The sequence below is a fragment of the Streptopelia decaocto genome (assembly GCF_964273445.1).
Source record: "Streptopelia decaocto genome assembly, contig: HAP1_SCAFFOLD_163, whole genome shotgun sequence".
In the NCBI taxonomy this organism is placed as follows: Eukaryota; Metazoa; Chordata; class Aves; order Columbiformes; family Columbidae; genus Streptopelia; species Streptopelia decaocto.
In genome coordinates, this window is record NW_028116393.1 from 121,923 (window position 1) to 145,797 (window position 23,875).

General features: G+C 49.9%; 1 protein-coding gene across 1 annotated transcript; it reads left to right on the forward strand.

Annotated features, from left to right (window-relative positions):
• Positions 1-6,745: 6,745 nt before the first annotated feature.
• Positions 6,746-7,720, forward strand: LOC309452223 (olfactory receptor 14A16-like; the record flags this gene model as incomplete). Its single annotated transcript, XM_082076895.1, has 1 exon — positions 6,746-7,720. The coding sequence occupies one exon, from the start codon at positions 6,746-6,748 to the stop codon at positions 7,718-7,720; it is 975 nt and encodes a 324-aa protein (XP_081933021.1).
• Between the last annotated feature and the right edge of the window lie 16,155 nt (positions 7,721-23,875).

The following is a 23,875-nucleotide window of genomic DNA, read 5'->3' on the forward strand; positions in this document are numbered from 1 at the left end:
CATCACCCTTTTTGTCCCCAGGTGACGGACACTGCTCATGTGCCTCTGCAGAGAGTGGCAGGAGCTGGATCCCCTTCTCGGGACAGACTCCTTCCAGGAGAGACACAGACACAGGGGAACTCATCAGGGCTTTACGGCATTTCACTCGGCATCAGTTTTGACAGATTGGGTGCTGTCCTGTGACTGCCCTTTCTGCACAAATGATCATACAAACACAACCATTTAGTAAGACATGGTCATAAAGGGCTGTTATGGACAAGAAAGCTCACTGTGAACTCTGGAGAGAGCGTGGAAGTTTATAATAAGCACCAGGAAGAACCAAGAAGCTCGAGGCCTCTTCTGAAGAGCGGGAGGGCCCGAACAGCCATGATTGGCCATTGTAGGTGTGGGAGAGGGTCAGGGCATGTCAGGGAGAGGCAATGAAATGGCTGATGGCTTCAGTGAACCCTTCCAGCCATGGCTGAGCCCAGAAATGGAAAACAGTTGATGTCTGCAGGTGGAGGAGGAAGAGGAGGAAGATTTTGCTGGGAATATGGAAGGAAGAAAGGCCTCTCTTGGGCTAATTGATGTATGGCAGTGCCATTTGCATGCTGTGGGCATGGCTGTGCCTGGGAGATGGGGAATGGCTGCTGCTGGGGTGGCTGTGCTCAGTCATGGCCCATGAGCTGACCCTGCTCTGCTCTTCTCTTACACTGCCCACACTTGGATGGTCCTCAGGAATCATCCATGAGCCTGGTGGATGCATGAACCTCCTGGAGTGATGGGTATGGATCCAAATAGAGGATTCAAGCAAGTTTGGGACTGGGACATTGAGGTGACTGGTGACCATTGCCAGGTGAATGAAAGAAGTTGGATGAGTGTGAGGAGCTCACAGGCATTTCCAACTCCACAGAAAACCGGAGACTTACAGTTAAAGCAACAGCACTTGACATAAAACCCACAACCAAAACACGAAACACTCACACTGACCACAGGAAAAGACTTGAAAAACATTGGAGAAAGATCTACCAGGTCCCAGGGGTCAGGGCTCAGCCATTCTGGTGATGAACAAGCATCAAGGGCTGACATGGCATCAGAGCCACCTCCACGTGGCCCTCACCACCTGTAACCAGTGTCTCCAAGTCTTGCCTTCACCAGCCTCCAGGGACAGGGACCTGCACTGGTTGTTTCCTTCGCAGCTGTGTCAGCGATGGCCCCTCATGGGGTCCCAAACACCCTCAGAAACTTGGGGTTTGCTTCTGCCTTTCACTTCATTGGAGGTTTGTTCATTCTCTCAGTAGCTGCAGTTCAGGATCATGGCAGCAGAGGGCTCATTAACATCTAAAATGCTCTTACAAGCCAATGCTCTGTGCATCATTTTCCTAAAGGCTTCAAGTCTGGTGTGGATGATTAGAGAGATTTCAGGAATAGCCAAGTAGAGAGCTTTTCCATAATAAATAGCAATAAAGCCAAATTTCTTCTATTTCCTTCCCTGCTCGCCCTTCCCTCCCTTTCCAGAACAGGTGGCATCAGCAGCCTCCACGTCATACTGATGTGTTGCATCTCCTGATAAAGACTGAATATGTCAGAAAAGTGTGTAGCTAAATCACCATGTGAGTGAGGAGACAGGCCAGGACACCTCAAGAGGAGTCACACTCTGGACCAAGAGGTTGGTGTTTCTGGCAATCTAAGGTGCCACAGCACAATGATACTTGTGTTCAGGGAGCTGGTCAAGTGACCCATCTCCTGTTCTGTAACGGTGTCTGAGTTTGCTCAGGTCACCCCTGACTTGAGCCCCATCCACTGCTGGGTGTTCTCCAGACTCCTGCCATCAGGAACAAAGTGCCCGGAGACCTTGCTGGTGAAGATGGAGGCAAACAAGCCAGGAAGAATCTCAGACCTGTCTGATTCTACTCTTACGAAGTTGAGCAGCAGGCCCATGATCACCCTGTCTATTCTTCTACTGCAAGTGAAACTCCACCAGCTCATCTTGCTGCCCTTCAGGTAGAGGTATCAAGTCCAGGACAGCTTTGGCATCATCCCCACATCCATGGACAAGGTTTCTAAATTCCTCCTTTACAGCTTCCCCTGCTCCCACCTCCTGTTTGCTGCCTTTGTGCCTGCTGCTCCAACAGTTCAGGCAAACAGTCTCATGAGATAAATGGTTCTTTTCATGAGTATTTGAAGAGATCATTCTTGTGCTTGGAGCAGGCTGTCCTGTAAGGATTATCAGATTTCCTGAGCTCCTTCACCCTTGAGACCGACTTCCATGTCACCACCTTTGTTGGCTGTCATCTCCCAGTATGTCTAAGTGTTCTCCTCTGGAGCCCACCAGCCTGTGCTCTGCTGCTGGCCTTCCTCCCTCCCCTCTGGTGTCTGGGACCCCCTGTTTCCTGGTCACAACAGACAAGGTGGACACTGATCTTCACATTCCTCACCAGCCCTTCCTTGTTTCCTAGTTCCAGATCCTGGTGAGAGAAAGCACTGCAGACACCATAGGACTCATGTAGGTCCCTCAGCAGGCCAAATCCTGCTCTCCTGAAATCCTGCTCTTTGCCTTGTTATCATCTCCCAGGAGCCTCAACTCCACTTTTCCATCCCTGACTGTGCCATTCTGACCAACTCTTTCTGGTTTGTAAGTGTGAAGTCCCACAGGGCACCTCACCTCACTGACTCCTCAGTTACCCGTGTCAAGAAGATGTTGTTAATGAGCTCCAAAACCCTCCTGGATAGCCGGTACCTTGTAGATATTCTGATATCTCAGGTCTGCCATGAGGACACGGCCCTGGAAACTTCTTTCATTTGTCTGAGGGAGACCTCATCTAACTCTTCTTCCTCACCAGTGAGTCTGTAGCTGATGCCCAGTCACCACAACATTGCCCATGTTGTTCTGCCCTCTCATGCTGACTCCTCAGCATTCAGCTGACATTGTCTGTCCCCAGGCAGAGCTCCACACATTCCTGCTGCTCTCCCACATGAACGGAAACTTGGTCTCTAAATCCAGATCTCCGGTATTATGAGCACCAGAGCCCCAAGACCCTACTGTTTCTACAGGAGATGGTATTTATAGTATCCTATAGCTCCTCATACTGTTATGTTGGGAGAGACAACCCATCAGGATAAACAATCTGCATACAAATATTAACAGCTGAGCAAAAGGAGCTTCAGTCAAAGGAGGGTCCAGACCTTGAGAAAATCTGGGATTCACCCAAGAGAAAGGTCTCTAATTTGTACACAGAGAAATGAGCAGTGCTGTATCAGGGTGGGACAATAACCCCATCCATCAGGACAGAGCAGGACCTGACACGCTGAGCAGTGACCCTGAGGAGAAGGGCCTGGGCACTCCAAGGTCCCCACACCAGCCCGTGGTGCATGCTCACCATGAACAAGGCAGCTGCACACGGGGCTGCATGAGGAGGAGCGTGGGGACCCAGACACCTGCAGTTCTCATCCCATTCGGTTCAGCACTGGTGTGACCCACACACACGGGTGTGTGCCAGTGTGCGCCTTCCCAGTTTGGAGCAGCAGGGAGGAACTGGAGAGTGCAGGGCTGTGCCAAGGCAGGTTCAGCACCTTGTGCACATGGTGTGGGGTGCTGAGGGACCTGGGCTGCTTTGGCCCAGCAGCGCTGGGGAGGCTGCAGCAGTGCAGGAGTAGCCTGAGAGTGCTTGAAGGGTGGTTTCAGAGGTGGTGGAGGTTTTCTGCATAGTGGGAAAGAGCATGGGAATGAAATAATGGCCCAAAGTGCAGCTGGGGAGGTCCAGGCTGGACATGAGCAGAAAGGAATGTGAGTGGAAGGGCAGTGCTGTGGTGGAGCAGGTCAGCAGAGGGAGTCTGCATCAGCCCAAGGCTTTGTGCTTCAAGGACCAGCTGGGGAGGATGGAGAGATCTCAGCAAAGGAAGGAAGATGCTCAGACAGGAGCAAGGTGGGGCAGCAGGGGGGATGTCTCCAGCCTGCAGGGAAAGAGGTGCAGGGGATGCCACAGCACAGGACAGGCTGTCGTGGAGATGATCAAGGGATGTAAAGAGGTTGAAAGCTCCAGCAGACATGAGCTCCTTCTCCCCTTGGCTATGGCTGTTGTCTGCACCTCTGATGCCTGTGAGGAGACACCTTGTCCTTGCAGCACAGGGGCCTCATGGCCTCCTTGTCCCCAGCCAGGAACCTGGGAGGTGTGAGACCATAGTCCTGCCTTTGGCCTTGCACAGCCCCACATCACACTGTCCCAGGAAGAGCCCTCGGCAACGTGGGAGGGACAGGATCTGACTTCCCATGGTACAAGGTCAGGGCTTGGCTTTCGGTTAAAGAAACACAATCAGGTTTCCTCAGCATCAGAGACATCTTTACTTTGCTTTTCCTGACCTCCAGTTTTCTTCTCTAACCAAGCCTGGATATTGTTTCTCAGTAGGTACCCTCAGTGGGACCCATTAACATTACAAGAAACTTTGGAGCTTGAATCTGAATCTAACTTCTTGAGAAGTTTCTTCAACTTCCTCCAGGGTCTGAGGTCCATGGATTCAGCACCAAACCCACCAGAGGGGTCATTAAAGCGCCTTGGGCTGCTCCTGTGCTGCTGAGCTGGGCTGGGCTCCTGGGACACAGGGAGCTCATGGCAGCGGCAGCGCTGCAGAGAGACAGCTCTGCCCAGGAGCAGCTCCTCTGCAAAGCGCAGCAGGGCTGAGGGCTCTGCCTGGGCATCTCAAGAGACGAGCAAGGCAGAGAGAGATTGAAGGTGGTCAGGACTGGGAGGATGACTGAGAGCTCACTGGAGGAGAAACCTTTGCAGCCCTTGCCGTGGTAAGTCTCTGGGTGCAGGGCAGTGCAGCTGTAGCTCCTGGAGGCATCTCCTAGAGTTAGCACAGGCACAGCTTGTGGGATCTGTAGGGAGGGGCTCTTGTCAGGCCACGTTGAACAGCTGTGAAGCCGGGTGAGCACCCAGGGGTGCCCAGGGCTGTCTTGCAGAGCAGGGTCCCTGCACCCCAGGGCTGTGCCAGGCCAGGGACTCTGCCACCTGCCAGGGTCAGCGCTCAGCCTGCCCGTGGAGATCACCACGGTGCTGTGGGGAGAAGCTGTAGGGGGAAGGAGTGACCTCTATGAGGGCAGGAATGGTGCTTCTGCTGTGGAGAGGGTGCTGTGTGGGTCAGCACTGCTCACAGCTCCAGATCACACCCAGCATTTTTCAAGTGGATGCCTCAAGGAGAAGATCAATGCAAGGATTACCAGACAGATAAGGAGCTTTCCTGAGCATGTCTTCTCAGTTTCCAATCCCAAGCGGTGGGGGGTGCAGGAAAGGATAAAATGAAAATGAGCTCTCATGCTTAAACAAGTCACTGCAACTCCTGAACTTTGAGAGATGAGTACAGCTGCCAGAAGGCTCATATCGCTTTACCACCCCTCTGCCTGTGGACAGTAGCTGCATCACCTTAGGTGGACCCATCAGCCTTAGACTGACCTGTTCTGTTTTCCAACCTGCAAATAGGAAGATGCCCCCAGGCAGTGCCCTGTGAACAGGCAGGATCTGTGGGGCCAGGGGGAGGGCACAGAGGCTGGGATGGTGTGTGAGCCCTGACAAGGAAAAGACATGGACAGGGAAACACCTCCCAGGGAGAAAATCTCCAACGGAAGGGATGTGATATTGGAAAGAGGGGAAAATAAACCCAGAAATGTTGTGAAAGGGAGAACACAAAAATCTCTGTATGATGCCCTGCAGTGCAGATCCCTCCTGTGAGCAGCCCCCTGGCCTCCTCTCCCACCCAGCAAAGCCTCTGCCCTCAGGGCCGGGGGCTCCAAGGCATGAAGCAGCTCCTGTGCAGCCAGAGCTGCAGTTCCTCTGCAGAGCACAGGGGCTGAGAGCAGCTGCCCGGCAGTGTTGGTGTCTGGGAGGTGGCTGCACAGCTGGGGAAGGGTGACGCTGTCTGAGTGCCCGGCTGCCTCTGCCCTGGCCTCTCTCACACCCACCCTCACCGCATTTTCCTTCTTGCTCCCCTGCTCTGGGTCACTGCTGTTTTGATCTTGTTCTTGCTGTCAGGCTCTCTGGGGATGGGAGTGCTGAGACCTTAGGAAAGGGTGAGACATGTCATGGTCTGAGGTCGGTCCCTCTGCTCTCAGCAATGCCTGCTGGCTTTTCAGTTTAACATGGGAGTTTGATCACCCTCCATCTCAGAAAGGTGCCAGCCCAGGGAAGCTGCCCTCACTCTGCACTGACCCACAGGCACCCTCTGGTCTCACAGGACTCGCTCTGCTCTCCCTGAGTGCAGCAGAAATGCTGAGGGTTTCTAACACCAAACAACACTCCCCAGGGGAGTTGCAGGATTGAACTGGATGATCTTTCGAGGTCCCATCCAATTCCTAACTTTCTGTGATTCTGTGAAGCTGTAAAAAAAACCAAACATTTCAAACTTCATTTTACCATCCTGTTTCCTTCTGGTGATAGTGCAGATGCTGACAGGCCCTTCTTCGCCAGCAGCTGTTTCAGATGGTAACCTTGAACCCCAGGTCTGTATCCTGCCCCCCCTTCCCATGGCCCCTGTTGCAGAGCAGGGTTGACTCCTCAGCAGCCAGTGGGCACAGGCCCTGCTCCTCACATCACCTCCAGCCAGCACTACCCAGGGCTCAGCCTCAGAGCTGAAGGAAGGTCTTCTAAAACACAATAAGGTCATGTGGAGCAGTAGTAGTGTATATAATGGCTTTGATTTTGCTCAGAGAAATCTCCCCATTCTTTTCACTTTTTTTTCTTGCTATCACAGAACCCACATCCCAAGACAGCAAATGTCCAACAGCAGCTCCATCACCCAGTTTCTCCTCCTGGCGTTCACAGACACACGGGAGCTGCAGCTCTTGCACTTCTGGCTCTTCCTGGGCATCTACCTGGCTGCCCTCCTGGGCAACGGCCTCATCATCACCACCATAGCCTGGGACCAGCACCTCCACACCCCCATGTACTTCTTCCTGCTCAACCTCGCCCTCCTCGACCTGGGCTGCATCTCCACCATTGTCCCCAAGTCCATGGCCAACTCCCTCTGGGACACCAGGGCCATCTCATACTCAGGATGTGCTGCTCAAGTCACTCTGTTTGTCTTCTTCATTTCAGCAGAGTATTTTCTTCTCACCATCATGTCGTACGACCGCTACGTTGCCATCTGCAAACCCCTGCACTACGGGACCCTCCTGGGCAGCAGAGCTTGTGTCCACATGGCAGCAGCTGCCTGGGCCACTGGGTTTCTCAATGCTCTGCTGCACACGGCCAATACATTTTCACTGCCACTGTGCAAGGGCAATGCCCTGGACCAGTTCTTCTGTGAAATCCCCCAGATCCTCAAGCTCTCCTGCCCAAACATCTACCTCAGGGAAGCTGGGCTTATTGTTGTTGGTGTCTGTTTGTTCTTTTTGTGTTTTGTGTTCATCATGGTGTCCTATGTGCAGATCTTCAAGGCGGTGCTGAGGATCCCCTCTGAGCAGGGACGGCACAAAGCCTTTTCCACGTGTCTCCCACACCTGTCAGTGGTCACTGTGTTTTTGATCACTGCCATTTTTTCCCACTTGAAGCCCTCCTCTATCTCCTCCCCATCCCTTGACCTGCTGGTGTCTGTTCTGTACTCAGTGGTGCCCCCGACATTGAACCCCCTCATCTACAGCATGAGGAACCAGGACCTCAAGAATACCCTAAGGAAACAAATGTCTGGATATTTTTCAAAGGCAATAAACTTCCTATCTTCTGCATATCACTCAGGGTATAACTCATGATGGGCCTATCTGCTCTTTAGCATATTTTTTTTATTTGTATATTATTTTTTGCAGTTGGGGAGATGCTTGCTTGGTTTTGCTTTTTTAAAATGTGATAAGGTTGCTTACAAAGGAAGTCATTATCCATCTGACTTCTAATTTACCATCTACATTTATAGTTTGAATCACAGCCTGATTCTGTAAATTGGCTAATAAAAAAAACTTCTAAAACCAAATCAATTTACTATTTTAGAAGCAAGAACCCTTTAGTGATTTATTGGCGCCCATGGGAATTGTTTTTTGCCTAATGGGGGTCCTGAACAATTCACAGACACAGGTTATATTCACACAGATCATACATATTCATTACATTTCCAAGAAATCCTTTGCATATGCATTACATCTCTTTGTTATTCTACTTGAAACCTCCTTGCACTGGTGTCACAACCTTTTCTTCTGAGAGCAAGGGCATTGTCTCCTAATCTTCTCCTGCTGAAAAAATACTATTTTTGTGACTTAATGCCTAACAAGTGCCTGACAACTGACATCTGTGAACCTTATTACTATTAACTTATAAGTGCCTAAAATCTATGACCCTTAGTTATATAGAATTATTTTATTACTAATTGCTGATTTTAAGTATCACCTGGAATCATCACAGTGACAATGGGGAGTGCACTGCCTGTCTGGGATGTAGGAGATGGGGTCTGGAATGAGGGTCCTGGGGCAGTTTCTCCTGGTTGTTCATGAAGCAACAAGAAGGGCTGGATATTTGGACTGAGAGACTCTCCTTGAGGACTCCCAAAGGGCATGGATATGGTCTACAGTTTCCTAAGTTCTCCTCTCAGTGCTGCCTTTTCTGGTGAGGACCACAGAGGCTGCCAAGAGAGGCCTTGTCCTTCCTGTGGTCACAGTGGGAACCCAGCTCTCTGTCTTAGCCCAGCTAAGGAGCCTTGTCTAGGGGTGACTTTTGGGGTAAGCGTGACATGTGGGGTTTGCCTTAGGATGTGCTGAGCACCAGAAGTACCAGAACAAAATGATGTGGCTTCTGGGTGAATATTTTTTTTCAGTGCAAGCCCTGACACAGGTCCCAGATTTGCTTTCCATGTCTCCCTTCATAATGAATGATGCCTTGAGAGATGGGCACCAATCCTTCTCCAGCTACTTCCCAGGCCTGGTGAAGCACCAGGACAGCAAGGACTTCTGGCCCTGCACCCTAAACTCTGAGTATAATCTTGGGGCAGCTGAACATCAGCATTTTTCTCTCCAAGGCAATTTCCAGCCCAGGTCAGTTCCTGTCTGATCTCTCCCCATCCCTCCTCTGATCTGATCTGGTGCTCTTGGCCCCTCCCCGTGCTCCCCACAGGGCCCCAACCTGGCACTGATGCTCTGCAGAGCACGTTGGCTGCAGGACTATGGAGTGACTGCAGACTGGTTGTGCTGCTCAGTGAGGGCGAATTATCATGGACTCCACACAATCCAGTATGAATTCAAGTGAAGCCAATTTATTACAGAAACAAGCCTCCTTATATATGCAGTTATTTCCTGATCATGCATCAACGCTCCAAGCATGCATTAACTGATTGGATATTGTCTATGTTCACGAGATGTCCACGCACCTGAGTCTTACTGCTAATAGGTCTGTTGATTTATATTGTGTTGCTGCCCTGCAGCTGCCGAACTGTCCCACTCCCACAGCATATCCTATTTTCAGCTTGACGAGGTGTCCTTGAAATTCCTTTGGGCCTGGCTAGCTCAATAACAAATCTCCATCTAATATAAACCCTTCCACATGTTAACTTCAAGAAAATCCCTCAAATCTCCCACACTGCTCAGTGACAGACACACATGCAACCGGATGGGCTGCACTGACACTGAGCTCTTTCCCAGAGGTCTAAAGTTGTGAAAAGGGCTCAGAGCATTTCTTGTTGCTTGAGCTGTTCTCCAGTGCACATATTGAACCATCCATGGGCTTTCACTGAGGGAGATGTTAATCATCCTTCAGTCTCTTTTTCATGATCTTGCTGGGTCCCCATGGCCTCTCTTGGGATAGCAGAGACCTTGGTTATTTGTGGATACTGTCCTGGTTTTGGCTGAGATAATTTTCTTTCTAGTAGTTGTGTTTTGGATTTAGTATGAGAAGAATGTTGATAATACACTGAAGTTTTGATTTTTGCCAGATATTAAAAAACTTTTTATCTTCCCATACTCCGCCAGATGCAGAAGAATTTGGGAGGGAGCAAAGCTGATCCAAGCTATATGTAAATGAAGTTGTACAGGGGTCAAATACCACTGCTTGGAAATGATTGGTGTTGTGGGCAGTAAGTGATTTCATTGTGCATCACTTTTTTGTATATTCTATTATTATTATTGCTATTATTATTATTATTACTATTACTATTATTATCATTATTGTTATCTTCCTGTGCTGTTCTAATAAACTGTTCTTATCTCAATCCATGAGGTTTTGTTTCTTTTCCCCATCTCTTCCCCATCTCACCTGGGGAGGTGGAGTGAGGGAGCGATTGCGTGGTCCCAGTTGCTGGCTGGGATTAAACAACAACAGTCCTCTTTGGTGCACAACATGGTGCAAGAAAAATGTGAGATAATAACAGATTAAGCAGAGCATATTAAAGGATTTGTATCTAAGGGTTGTGGGTCACAATATTGATTAAGCTGTTGTTGATATTTGTTTATTTGATCTGATCTCTGCTCCTGTTTTTGTGGTACAAGTTAAAGATGGGTGCTGAAGCTCACACATTACTGTGCTCTGCAAGGATTAGTGGTGTTTTGCCTGGGAAATTCATTATTAGAACACTGACCTTGAGCTTAATCTGGTATTTGAGCTTCGTAATGAAGATATTAGTGTTCTTTGGCCACCATCATGTGGAGACAATTATAATTAAACCTCTTTTTTCAGTAATTTTTTTTTTGAGGAAATACAGAATGGCACCTTTTCTACCTTCTTCTATGATGTTTCCTCCTTCATTACAATAACTTATCATTACTGTGAACAGCCTTTGGTAGTTAAAATACTTCTATTAGTACCTCTTGAGAGTATTGTTTCTGTTTTGTCAAAGATTAGCAAGTAATTTAAGAATATCATCCAGATATCTGCCCCAAGGCTGAGTGGTAGAGTGTGTGGAATAGCATCAGCAAATGCCTAGGACTGTGTGTGCCTCTAGCGTTTTGGAACTTCACCCTTGAACAGTGGCAGAATCCTGAAAAACAGTAGGATATTTGGAAGATGTGTTGTGTCGCCCTGGCAATTCCAGGGAGACACCGCTCACTGCAGTGTGCTGGGGCCTGGCCCATGCTTTCCGAGCCACGTTCAATGCTGTTCATTATCCCCGAGGGGAAGAGAAGGTCTCTGGATCTGACAACAATGCGACGATCACCGTGGGTACTCCTATGCCTGCAATGGGCACTGCTGCCACTCAGTCCCCAGCAACAAGCACAGCAGCTACTCAAACCCAGGTGACAGGCACTGCAAATGGCCCACAGGACAAGCCCATGCCAGTATCAGCCTCACCTATACAAAGGAAAGAAGTTTGGAAGCGGAAGTCAGCTCATTTACTAAGAGATGATGAAAAAGCAGGGCCATCACGAGAAGGGAAGGAGGAAGAAGATGAGATGGCAGCCTCCTGATCCCTATCCCTGAATGAGCTGTGGGAAAAGCAAAAATATTTTGGGCATTGTCCAGGCAAGCATACTCACTTGGTGGCTCCAGTGCTGGGATAATGGGGCCAATAACCTAGAATTGGTGGGTAGGGAAGCTGAGCAACTGGAATCCCTTTCTAGGGAAGGAGGTATTGACAAAGCAATTGGAAAAGAGGCACAAGCCCTCAGCATCTGGAGGTGACTCCTGTCAGGCATAAAGATGTCCCTTCAAGGAAGATTTTACATGTAACCCAGGCAAGTGGACTAGAGTGGCAAGAGGTATCCAGTACCTGAGGGAACTGGCTGTGCTAGACGTGATTTATAGTGACCTGAACAACACACAGTTACCAGAAGTTCCATATGAAGTCCAGCGCACATGACCCATGTGGTGGAAGGTTGTACGGGGCAAAGCATTGTCATATTCCAAGTCATTGGCAGTACTGAACTGGAAAGATGAAGAGTGACCAACAGTGGAAGAATTCACTAGCCAACTCCAGCAAGTCAAACAAAATCTCTTCTGCTCATTCATCTCGGCAGTGGAAAAACTACTGGACATGGCAGGTGAGGAACTGTTCCAGGAGTTCCAGCAATTCAAAGAGGATATGTCCTGCTCCACACCTGTACCAACGAGTATCTCAGGTAGAAGCATAGAATCATTTCAGTTGGAAGAGACCCTCAGGATCATTGAGTCCAACCATAACCTAACTCTAGAACTAAACCATGTCCCTAAGAAGCTCATCTAATCAACCTTTTAAACACCTCCAGGGATGGTGACTCCACCACTGCCCTGGGCAGCCTGTTCCAATGCCTGACAACCCATTCCAGGAAGATGTTTTTTCCTAATATCCAGTTTAAACCTGCCCTGGCACGACGTAAAGTCATTTCCTCTTCTTTTATCACTTGCTACTTTAGAGAAGAGACCAATCCTGTCCATGTTCTAATCTTTCAGGTAGTTGTAGACAGTGATAAGATGGTAGCCTCCTGTTCTCCAGGCTGAACAGCCCCAGCTCCCTCAACCACTTCTCATCACACTTGTGCTCCAGCACCTCAGCAGCTTTGTTGCCACCTCTGCACTCTCTCTAGCACGTCAATGTCCTTCTTATGATGAGGGGCCCAAAACTGAACACAGGATTAAAGGTGTGGCCTCACCAGCACCAAGAACAGTGGCACAATCACTTCTCTAGTCCTGCTGGCCACACTATTCCTGATACAAACCAATATGCTGGTGGCCTTTTCAGCCACCTGGGCACATGCTGGCTCATGTTCAGTTGCCATCAATCAACACCCCAGAGCCCTCTCTGCCAGGCAGCTTTCCAGCTACTCTTCCCCAAGCCTGTAGGGCTGCCTGGGGTTGTTGCGACCCAAGTGCAGGACCCGGTACTTGGTCTTGTTAAACCTCAGACAACTGGCCTCAGCCCAATGATCCAACCAGTCCAGATCCCTCTGTATGGCCTTCTCACCCTCCAGCAGATCAACACTCCCACCCAATTTGGTGTCACCTGCAAATTTACTGAGGGTGCAGTTGATCCCCTCATCCAGACCATTGATAAAGGAGATGCTGTGGGATAAGAGCGGTGTTGGAGACCCAGGGTGCAATTGCCCAGGCTTCCGTATCTAGTCAAGAGAGGGAAATCACTTGTCTTACCCAGGATGTCACGGCTTTCTCTGCCCAGCCACCAGCTCCTGCCTCAGAAAGGATCCTGTAGTTACTGGGTCACATTTCCCTGTCCCACATAAGGGCTTCAGCTCCCTCTGTGTATCTCAGAGACTGTGGCCATCTCTGAGTGGGTGACGGCATCAGCCTCTGAATGAAAATGTTATGTTAAGATTGAAACATATACAGAAAAGATCTCTGTATAAGCTGGGTAAGAAGTCTTAATTTCAAAACTTAGACGTTGATCTATAAATTCTCATTATTTTTGTCAGAGGCCATAGATGCAGACAAGCAAGATGATGCCACTTTCTCTCACTCTATGTAAATAGAGATTTATACAGTCCCATTCCAAAAATACATTCTTCCCAACACTGTGAATGGATAAATGTTTCTGCAGAGCTGTAACCCAGCCAGGACGTCCCTAAGCTGTTATACTTCAAGAGGCTCATCCACCCCAGGACAGGACTTTGGATTTCCTCTACTTGGATACCATAAGAGTTCCCATTGACCCAGTCCTCCAGTCTATTTGTCCTTGAAAAGGGAATATTTTGGGAGTTGGTGCAAAAAGCCTTGCTGTTGTCCCAGTTGAATACACCCACTGCTCTCCCCTCAGCCACACATGTGGTCCTTTTATCACAGGAAGCAGTGAGGATGGTCGTGCATAATCCCACCTGGGCTCACCCAGTCCCCCGCTCGTTCACACACCCAGAAATGCAATCCAACAGGACATGCTTTGGTACATATCCCTCATCCAAAGTGAAGCTAAGCAGCCTTTAGCTCCCCAGGTTGTGCCCCGAGTCTTGTTGAAAAGTACATGCAACATTTGCTTTTTGCCAGTTTTCAGGGAGCTCCCCCAGTCTCCATGACTTCTCATAATGGTGCAGACTGGCCTCACTGTGACATCATCCTGCCCCCTCAGCACCCTTGGACGCAGCCGCTCTGCTCCCGTGGACAGGTAAGGGTTGAGTTTGCTGAAGTCACCTGAGACCCGATTCCTGTCCACCTCTGGCTGTTCTCCAGAGTCCTGCCTGGAGGCAAAGGCTTGAGAGACTTTGCTGGTGAACTCTGAGGCACAGACCACGTGAACATTCTTACCTCTCTGTCTCACCTCCTCTATCTACACTCGCTTTTACTGAATGTTGGGGAAGGCTGTTGAACTTCCCACTTAGGGAAGTTGCTGCCCCGTGGAGCCCAGGTTAGAAATGTGAAAACTTCCTGCCTGGTAAGGCCCTCAGATAATTATCCATGACTAATTTTGATGAGTGATGAGACTGCAATGGGAAATACAAAGGCAATCAAGAGGGATTGGGACAAGTGGCTAAGGGATCAGGAACAAAAGTACTGTTTTCCTCTGTCCCCCCAGTTGCAGGGCGTGCTGAGGAATGATACAGGAAGACCGAGCAGATACAGTCAGACCTGGCTGTGGGACTGGAGTCACCAGCAGAATTTGTGGTTTTTTGATCATGGGTTGGTTTACATGACACCTGGCCTGCTGGTGACAAATGGGACTCACTTGTCTCAAAGCAGGAAAAGAATTCAGGGGCAGGAGTTCGCAGAGCTCATGGAAAGAGCTTTGAACTAGATTTGAAGGGGAAGGAGAGAAAAACAGGTGTGGCATGATGAGGGTAACGATAGGGTTGAACATTTATGGGTAAGAATCAGGGGGAAAGCATCCTGGTGGGAGTCTGTTACAGATCACCCAACCACCCCACCAGGATAAAGAGGCAGCTGAAATATTCTGCAGGCAGCTGGGAGAAGCCTCCCGGTCACCAGCCCTTGTTCTTACTGGAGACTTCAGCCTACCAGATGTCTTCTGAAAATGCAGCACAGCAGAGAGGAAGCAGACTAGGAGGCTCTTGCAGTGCATGGAAGACAGTTCCTGACACAACTGGCCAGTGAGCCAACTAGGGAAGGCATCCAGTGCAGCTGTGGATTGTGAACAGAGAAGGACTCGTTGGCAACATGTCAATTGGAGGTCGCCTTGGACATAGTGACCATGAAAGGAGCAACTTTTCCATCCTTGGAGAAGTTAGAAGGGTGGTCAGATGAACTGCTACCTTGGCCTTCCGAAGGGCAGACTTAGACCTGTTCAGAAGGCTGGTTGGCAGAGTCCCCTGAAGACAGTCCTGAGGGACAAAGTAGGCCAGGAGGGCTGGTCTCTCTTCAAGAAGGTGATCTCAGAGGCACAGGAGCAGCTGTACTGGAAGGACAGTTGGTGGGGAAGAAGGCTGGCCTGGCTAAATAGAGAGCTGGGGCTGGAACTTGGGAGTAAAAATTAAATTTGTAACGTTGTGAAGGAAGGTCAGGCTACTCGAGGAATACAGGAATTCTGTGAGGTTATGCAGGGAGAAAATGAGCAGGGCCAAAGACCAACTAGAGTTGATCCTGGCCATGGCTGTGAAAGGCCACAAGAAATGTTTCTGTAAATACATTAGCAACAAGAGGAGGGCAAAGGAGAATATACATCCCCTGATGGATGCAGAGGGAAACATAGTGACAGAAGATGAGGGAAAGGCTGAGGTACTAAATGCCTTTTTGCCTCAGTCTTTAATAGTCAGACCAGTTGTGCTCCAGGTACCCAGCCCCTGAGCCAGAAGACAGGGATGCGGAGCAGAATGAAGTCCCAGTAATCCAAGTGGAAATGTTTGGTGACCTGCTACACCACTTGGACAGCCACGAGTCTATAGGGCCAGATGGGATCCACCCAAGGGTGCTGAGGGAGCTGGCGGAGGTGATCACTGAGCCACTTTCCATTATCTACCAGCAATCTTGGCTAACTGGGGAGGTCCCAGTTGACTGGAAGCTGGCTAACATCACACCCATCTACAAGAAGGGTTGGAAGGAGGATCTGGGGAACTACAGAACTGTCAGTCTATCCTTGGTGCTGGAAAAGGTCATGGAGCAGATGATCTTGAGTGGATACAGCACTTAAAACACAACCAAGCGATCAGGTCCAGTCAACATGGGTTTATGAAAGGCAGGTCCTGTTTGACCAACCTGGTCTCTGTCTATGATAAGGTGACAACCCAGTAGATGAGTGAAAGGCTGTGGATGTTGTGCACTTAGACTTCAGTAAAGCCTTTGGCACTGTATCCCACAGCATCTCCTGGAGAAGCTGCAACTCATGGCCTGGATGGTGTATCTGCGATGGATAAAGAACTGGCTGGAGGGCCGGGCCCAAAGAGTTGTGGTGAACGGAGCGAAATCCATTTAGGCACCAGTCACGAGTGGTGTCCCCAGGGCTCTGTATTGGGGCCAGTTCTGTTTAATCTCTTTACCAATGATCCGGATGAAGGGACTGAGTATAGCCTCAGTAAGTTTGCAGATGACAACAATGAACTCTCCAGGCTCAGGGAAGGGCAGCTTGAAAGTTCCCTGGGGAAAAGGACCTGGGAGTGTTGGTAAACAGCAGCTGAATATGAGCCAGTGTGTGCCCAGTTGGCCAAAAAGGCCAACAGTATCCTGGCTTGTGTCAGAAATAGCATGGCCAGCAGGCCCAGGGCAGTGATTGTCCCCTGTACTGGGCACTGGTGTGGTCGCATCTCGAATGCTGGGGGCCGTTTTGGGCCCCTCATGCCAAGAAAGCACTTGAGGTGCTGGAGATAAGAGATAAGAGAACAGAGCTGCTGAGGGGCTGGAGCATAAGTGTGATGGGAGCAGCTGAGGGACCTGGGGTTTCAGCCTGGAGAACAGGAGCTGAGGGGAGACCTTCTGATCTCTGAACTGCCTGAAAGGAGGTTGGAGCATGGGGGGAGTTGGTCTCTTCTCCCAAGTAGCAAGTGAAAGGAAAAGAGGAAATGGCCTCAGGTTGCTCCAGGGAAGGTTTAGGTTGGATATTAGGAGACATTTCTCCATGGAAAAGGTTGTGAAGCAGTGGAACAGGCTGCCCAGGGCAGTGGTGGAGTCACCATGCCTGGAGGGGTTAAAAGGCATTTAGACAAGGTTCGTAAGGACACGGTTTAGTGCTAGAGTTAGGTTATGGTTGGACTCGATAATCCAGAGGGTCTCTTCCAGCCAAAATTATTCTATGATTCTATTGACGAATCAAATTCAGGGCAGTTATTCCCTGTAATGCCAGTTACAGGCCTGCAATGTTACGTGAGGTGCCAAGGCTCTCACACAGAGATAATGCATTTGGCAGGCACAGCCAGGACAAGCTGCAGTCTGTGCTGTTTGACATCCATGCAGTAACTACCAAGGCGTGGTGGGACAAGTCATACAGCTTCACAGTATCACAGTATGTTTGGGATTGGAAGGGACCTCAAAAGATCATCTAGTCCAATCCCCCTGCTGCAGAAGGAACGCCTAAGTGAGGTCGCACAGGAACATGTCCAGGTGGGTTTTCAATGTCTCCAGAGAAGGAGACTCCACAACCTCCCTGGGCAGCCTGTTCCAGTGCTCTGTCACCCTCACTGAGAAGAAGTTTTTCTCAAATTTAAGTGGAACCTCTTGTGTTCCAGCTTGATCCCATTACCCCTTGTCCTATCATTGTTTGCCACCGAGAAGAGCCTGGCTCCATCCCCATGGCACTCACCCTTTATATATTTATAAACATTAATAAGGTCCCCCCTTAGTCTCCTCTTCTCCAAACTAAAGAGACCCAGCTCCCTCAGCCTTTCTTCATAAGGGAGGTGCTCCACTCCCTTAATCATCTTCGTTGCCGTACGCTGGACCCTCTCCAGCAGTTCCCTGTCCTGCTGGAACTGAGGGGCCCAGAACTGGACACAATATTCCAGATGTGGTCTCACCAGGGCACAGTAGAAGGGAAGGAGAACCTCTCTCGATCTACTAACCACCCCCCTTCTAATCCACCCCAGGATGCCATTGGCCTTCCTGGCCACAAGGGCACAGTGCTGGCTCATGGCCATCCTGCTGTCCACCAGGACCCCCAGGTCCCTTTCCCCTACACTGCTCTCTAATATGTAATTTCCCAACCTACACTGGAACCTGGGGTTGTTCCTGCCCAGATGCAGGACTCTACACTTTCCCTTGTTAAATTTCATTAGGTTATTCCCCGCCCAACTCTCCAGCTTGTCCAGGTCTCGCTGGATGGCAGCACAGCCTTCTGGCATGTCAGCCACTCCTCCCAGCTTAGTGTTATCAGCAAACTTGCTGATAGTACACTCAATTCCCTTGTCCAAATCGTTAATGAATATATTGAATAATATTGGTCCTAGTACTGACCCTTGAGGCACTCCACTAGATACTGGCCTCCAACTAGACTCCGCACCATTGACTACCACTCTCTGGCTTCTCTCCTTAAGCCAGTTTGCAACCCACCTCACTACTCTATTGTCTAGACCACACCTCCTCAACTTAGCTGTGAGGATGCTGTGGGAGACTGTGTCAAAGGCTTTACTGAAGTCAAGGTGAACCACATCCACCACTCTGACATCATCCATCCACCTTGTTACATTCTCATAAAAGGCTATGAGGTTGGTCAAGCATGACTTACCCTTGGTAAAGCCATGCTGACTGCCCCTAATAACCCTCTTATCCTTGATATGCCTTGAGATGGCACCAAGGACAAGCTGTTCCATTACTTTCCCAGGGACAGAGGTGAGGCTGACCGGTCTATAATTACCCGGGTCCTCCTTCTTGACCTTTTTGAAGACTGGAGTGACATTTGCTTTCCTCCAATCCTCGGGCACCTCTCCCGTTTCCCAAGACTTGGCAAAGATGATGGAGAGCAGTCCAGCAATGACTTCAGCCAGCTCCCTCAGCACCCGCGGATGCACCCCATCTGGACCCATGGATTTATGGATGTCCAGACTATTTAATTGCTCCCTAACCCAGTCCTCATCGACTAAAGCAAACTCCTCCATTGACCTGGCTTCATCCGGGGTCTCAGGGGTACGGGGCTCCCCAGGACAGCCTCCGGCAGAGTAGACAGAGACAAAGAAGGCATTCAGCAATTCTGCCTTCTCTGTATCTTCTGCCACCAGGGCACCCACCCCATTCATCAGTGGGCCTACATTGCCTCTGGTATTAGGTTTATCTGCTATGTATTTGAAAAAGTTCTTTTTGCTGTCCTTGACCCCTCTCGCCAACTGTAATTCTAAGGAGGCCTTGGCTATCCTAGTTGCCTTCCTACATCCTCTAACAGCAGCCTTATATTCTTCCCAAGTGGCCAGCCCCTGCTTCCATCACCTGTAAACTCTCCTCTTCTGCTTGAGCATACCCAACAGATCCCTATTCAACCACGCAGGCCTCCTGGCTCCCTTCCTTGACTTCCTACGTGTGGGGATGCTCTGATCCTGAGCATGGAAGAAGCAATCCCTGAATGCCACCCAGCTATCTTGGGCCCCTTTACCTTCAAGCAGTCTTGCCCATGGGATTTCCCCCAGCAATTGCTTAAAAAGGCCAAAGTTAGCCCTGCTGAAGTCCAGGGTTGCAATTCTACTTGCTATTCTGTTCCTGCCACACGAGATGCTGAACTCCACCATCTCGTGGTCACTGCAACCCAGGCAGCCCTCAACCTTTACTGCTTCGACCAGACCCTCCTTGTTAGTGAGGATGAGATCCAGCAGTGCACCTCTCCTAGTCGGCTCCTCCACCATCTGCATGAGGAAGTTCTCATCAATGCACTGGAGGAACCTCCTGGACTGTGGCTGGCTGGCTGAATGGTCCTTCCAGCAAACATCAGGGAAGTTAAAAACACCCACAACAACCATGGCCTGTGACTGTGAGGCCACTCTCAGCTGCCCATAGAAGGCCTCATCAACTTCCTCAGCCTGATCTGGTGGCCTGTAACAGATGCCCACAACAGTGTCACCCCTGCCAGCCTGCCCCTTGATCCTGACCCATACACTCTCAACTCGCTCGTCATCCACTCCTGGGCAGAATTTAGTACATTGTAGTTGCTCTCTCACATAGAGAGCAACTCCACCACCACGCCTGGCTGGCCTGTCTTTCCTGAAAAGGGCATAGCCATCCATGACCACATTCCAGTCATGTGAACTGTCCCACCATGTTTCTGTAATTGCCACCAGATCATATTCTCCTGACGGAACATAGGATTCTAACTCCTCCTGCTTATTCCCCATGCTGCACACATTAGTGTACAGGCATTTCAGGGAGCGAGCAGAGCACACCAATTTCTCCCTAGGGGCATAGGAGGCCACCCGGTCCTCATCAGTTTTAGAATGCTGCCCCACTGGGACAAGCCCAGCTACAACCCCACCCCCCTTCGAGCCTAGTTTAAAGCTCTCCAAATGAGCCCAGCTAATTCCTGCCCCAGAATCCTTTTGCACCTGTGAGATAAACCTTTCCCATGTAACGCTGTCCAGACTGGTGTCTTATAAAACCAACCGTTATCAAAAAACACAAAGCCCTGCATGTAGCACCAGTCTTGGAGCCAACCATTTAGAGACTGAATTTTCCTATTCCATCCCACATCGTCGCTTGAAGATGGAAGGAGTGAAGAGAAGATCAGTTGAGCCCCTGAGTCTTTCACCCTCCTTCCCAAGACCTTGAAATTGTTCTTCATTCCCCTCAGACTAGGGGAAGCAGCTTCCTCCCCATCTGTCTGGAAGACCAGCAGCGGGTAGTAGTCTCTCGGGTGCACCAGTTTGGGGAGCTCTCTAGCAATATCCTTGATCCGGGCTCCAGGTAGACTACAAACTTCCCTAAGATGAGGGTCAACTCTGCATATTGGGCCCTCTGTTCCTTTCAGAAGGGAATTTCCTATTACAATCACCCTTCTTTCTTTCTTTCTTATCAGAGGCAGTCTTAAGTTGTGAAGTCAACCGCCTCTTCCTACGTGATCTTGTAGGCAGGCTTGGCACCACCTCCTCACCCACCTCTTCTTCAAGATCCAGGGCCTCAAACCTATTACAGAGGGGCACCTGGGGAGACAAAGCAGGCAGGGAGTGGGGCTGCCCGTGATGCCGAACCGGAGTATGCTTCCAACCCTCATCGTCTTTTAGGTCCCCTACCTCTGCCCGACACTTCACTAGTCACCAGAGAGAAGAGATCAGTGCCTTCCCTTCCTTCTCCCCTTGTGAGGAATCTGTAGCCACCATGAGTCTCCTTTCAGTCCTTTCATCAGCTCTGATGGTGAGAAACCCCTTGGTTTGCTTTCTGAAGCAGAAAGGAGAAGCCATGACCTCCAGCCTCTTTCCCTGCAGGCTGCAGACACCCATCTCGCTTCCCCACCTGCTCTCACCCCAGCATCTCTGCACCTTCACTGCTGTGTCTGCACCCTCACTGGCTGCTCTTTGGAACACAAACCATGGGCTGATCCAGCTCCCTCTGGGTCACCTCTTGCACCACAGCACTGCCCTTCCAGTGACATTTCTTACTCCTCATATCCAGTCCTCACCTTCCAAGTAAACTTCTTTTTTCTCTTTCCTGCTTCCTCCCACTATCAAGAAAAGCTTGACCATCTCATAAACTGCCCTTCATGCAGGGAACCCAAACCGTTAGGCTTCTTGTGGTCTTTTACCCGACCAGAGAGAAGTCACCTCGCCATGATCTTCTACATCCCATGGCTGCTGCTGGCCTTTCAGCTTCTCTGACAGACCCGACCATGTCCCTGCCGATGTCCCGTCATGTTCTCAGGTGGGATGGACATGACAACCCGTCTCTCTTCCTGGGTAAGACCTGTGGGCCCTTGGGCAGAGGTTCTTTCCCAGCCATGTCCCTGCTGCTGGGCTGTCACCTCCAGACACAGAACTGACCTCACTGTCCCCTTCACAGCCACATGATTCCGCCTGGATTATGAGTGTCTGAGACTCAGCTGACCTCATAATACCGAACCCATCCATTACCCTCCCCATAGCCCAGGGCCTGACCAGATAATAGTATGCTTGTTGTATCAAATTAAACAAATGTATTTCCCTCTAAATGTTTGAGTGGAGAAACTTTCTTTGCAGTAACTGTTGTTTTTATGTTGACATCATTTTCTATCTCCTCTTCTGCCTCATCTTTTTTTTTTTTTTTTTTCTTTTCTGCAGATATTCTATATTCAAAAACGTGTCCAGGGGAAAGATTCATTGAATCATAGAGTCAGTCAGGTTTGAAGAGAGCCCTGAACATCTTCTTGCTTCACTCTTCTTCCCAAAGCAGGGTGACCAGGCGAGGTTCTTCAAGGTCTTCACTCAGCTTTGCATCATCTCCACCACAGCACAGAAGGGAGAAGAAAGGCCTTCAGCAGTTTTGGCCCAAATGCTGGTCACTGGAGGATGACACACTAACTGCACAGAGGACACTGCATCGCAGATGATATTTGGGCTTGATGTTTCAGTGAACTTCCCACCAAGCATCCACTTCTTCAGCCCAAACAGCACCAATCGGGCTATAAGGACACCACAAGAGACCATGTCCAAGGCCTGGCACAATTTCATACACACAACATGCCTGTCTTTCCCCTGCCCATTTTGGTTCACAAGTCTCTTTCGTGTCCTCCAAGTGTCTGCAGATGGCTGCAGGAGGACTTGTCCCATCACCTTCCCAGGGACAGAGACAAGCTGAGCAGCCTGTGATTCTCCCCATTCTCCTTCCTGCCTTTCTTGAAGATGGGTTTGACAGATGCCAGGACCTCCTCGATTGCACTGTCATTTTGAAAACACAATCCAGAATCACAGGGCAACTGAGGTGAATCTCACTGGGTCAGTGGGGTTTGTTCCCAGAGTCACACACACAAATGTCAAGGTTGTGCCAAGTGTCCATAACTGAGTTGCCTTTGTGGACTCTCATCTGAGGCAGAATCATAGAATCATAGAATACTCTGATTGGAAGAGAGCCTTGGGATGACTAAGTTCAACCATAGCCCAGCTCTCGCACTAAACCATGTCCCTGAGAACCTCGTCTAAACACCTTTAAACCCCTCCAGGGGTGGTGACTGCCCCACTGCCCTGGGCAGCCTGTTCCAATGCCTGACAACCCTTTCCAGGAAATATTTTTTTCCTAATATCCGATCTAAACCTCCCCTGGTGCAATTTGGGGTCATTTCCTCCTGTCCTATCACTTGCTACTTGGGAGAAAGACCAACACCCTCCATGTTCAACCTCCTTTCAGGCAGTTTTAGACAGCAATAAGGCTTCCCTCAGCCTCCTGTTCTCCAGGCTGAACAGCCCCAGCTCCCTCAACCGCTCCTCATCACACTTGTGCTCCGGACACTCAGCAGCTTTGTCGCCCCCTCTGCACTCTCTCTAGTATTTCAATGTTCTTCTCATGATGAGGGCCCCCAGCTGAACACAGGATTCAAGGTGCGGCCTCACCAGTGCCGAGTGCAGTGGCACAATCACTTCTCTAGTCCTGCTGGCCACACTATTCCTGATACAAGCCAGGATGCTGTTGGTCTTTTTGGCCACCTGGGAACACGCTGGCTCCTGTTCAGCCACGGTCAGTCAATACCCACAGATCCCTTTCTACCAGGCAGCTTTCCAGAAACTCTTCCCCGAGCCTGTGGTGTTCATGGAGTTGTTGTGACCCAAGTGCAGGACCCAGCACTTGGCCTTGTTAAACCTCAGACAACTGGCCTCAGCCCAACAATCCAGCCGCTCCAGATCCCTAAGTATGGCCATCCTCATGTCCCACATCATGAGGAATGGACATGGGGACCTCAGTTCAAGGCAGCACATCCTAGTGCCGCACTCAGGCCTTCATGGAACCTGCAGGAATAGCTGATGGTGTTTGTACTGAGTCGGGTTCATCTTATGTACATGAAATGCATGCTCATATCTCGTCCATACAGTGGAAACATTGGCTTCTGACTTACTCATTCAGTGTCCTTGTGTTGAGGGATGAACAACCTCTCTCAGCTGGGGTGAAGGGCCAGTGCAGGAAAAGGTGGTTTTGAGGGGCTGGTCTGTGGTGACTGTCCTGGGCCAGTTTCCCCAGGTTGTCCCATGACCATG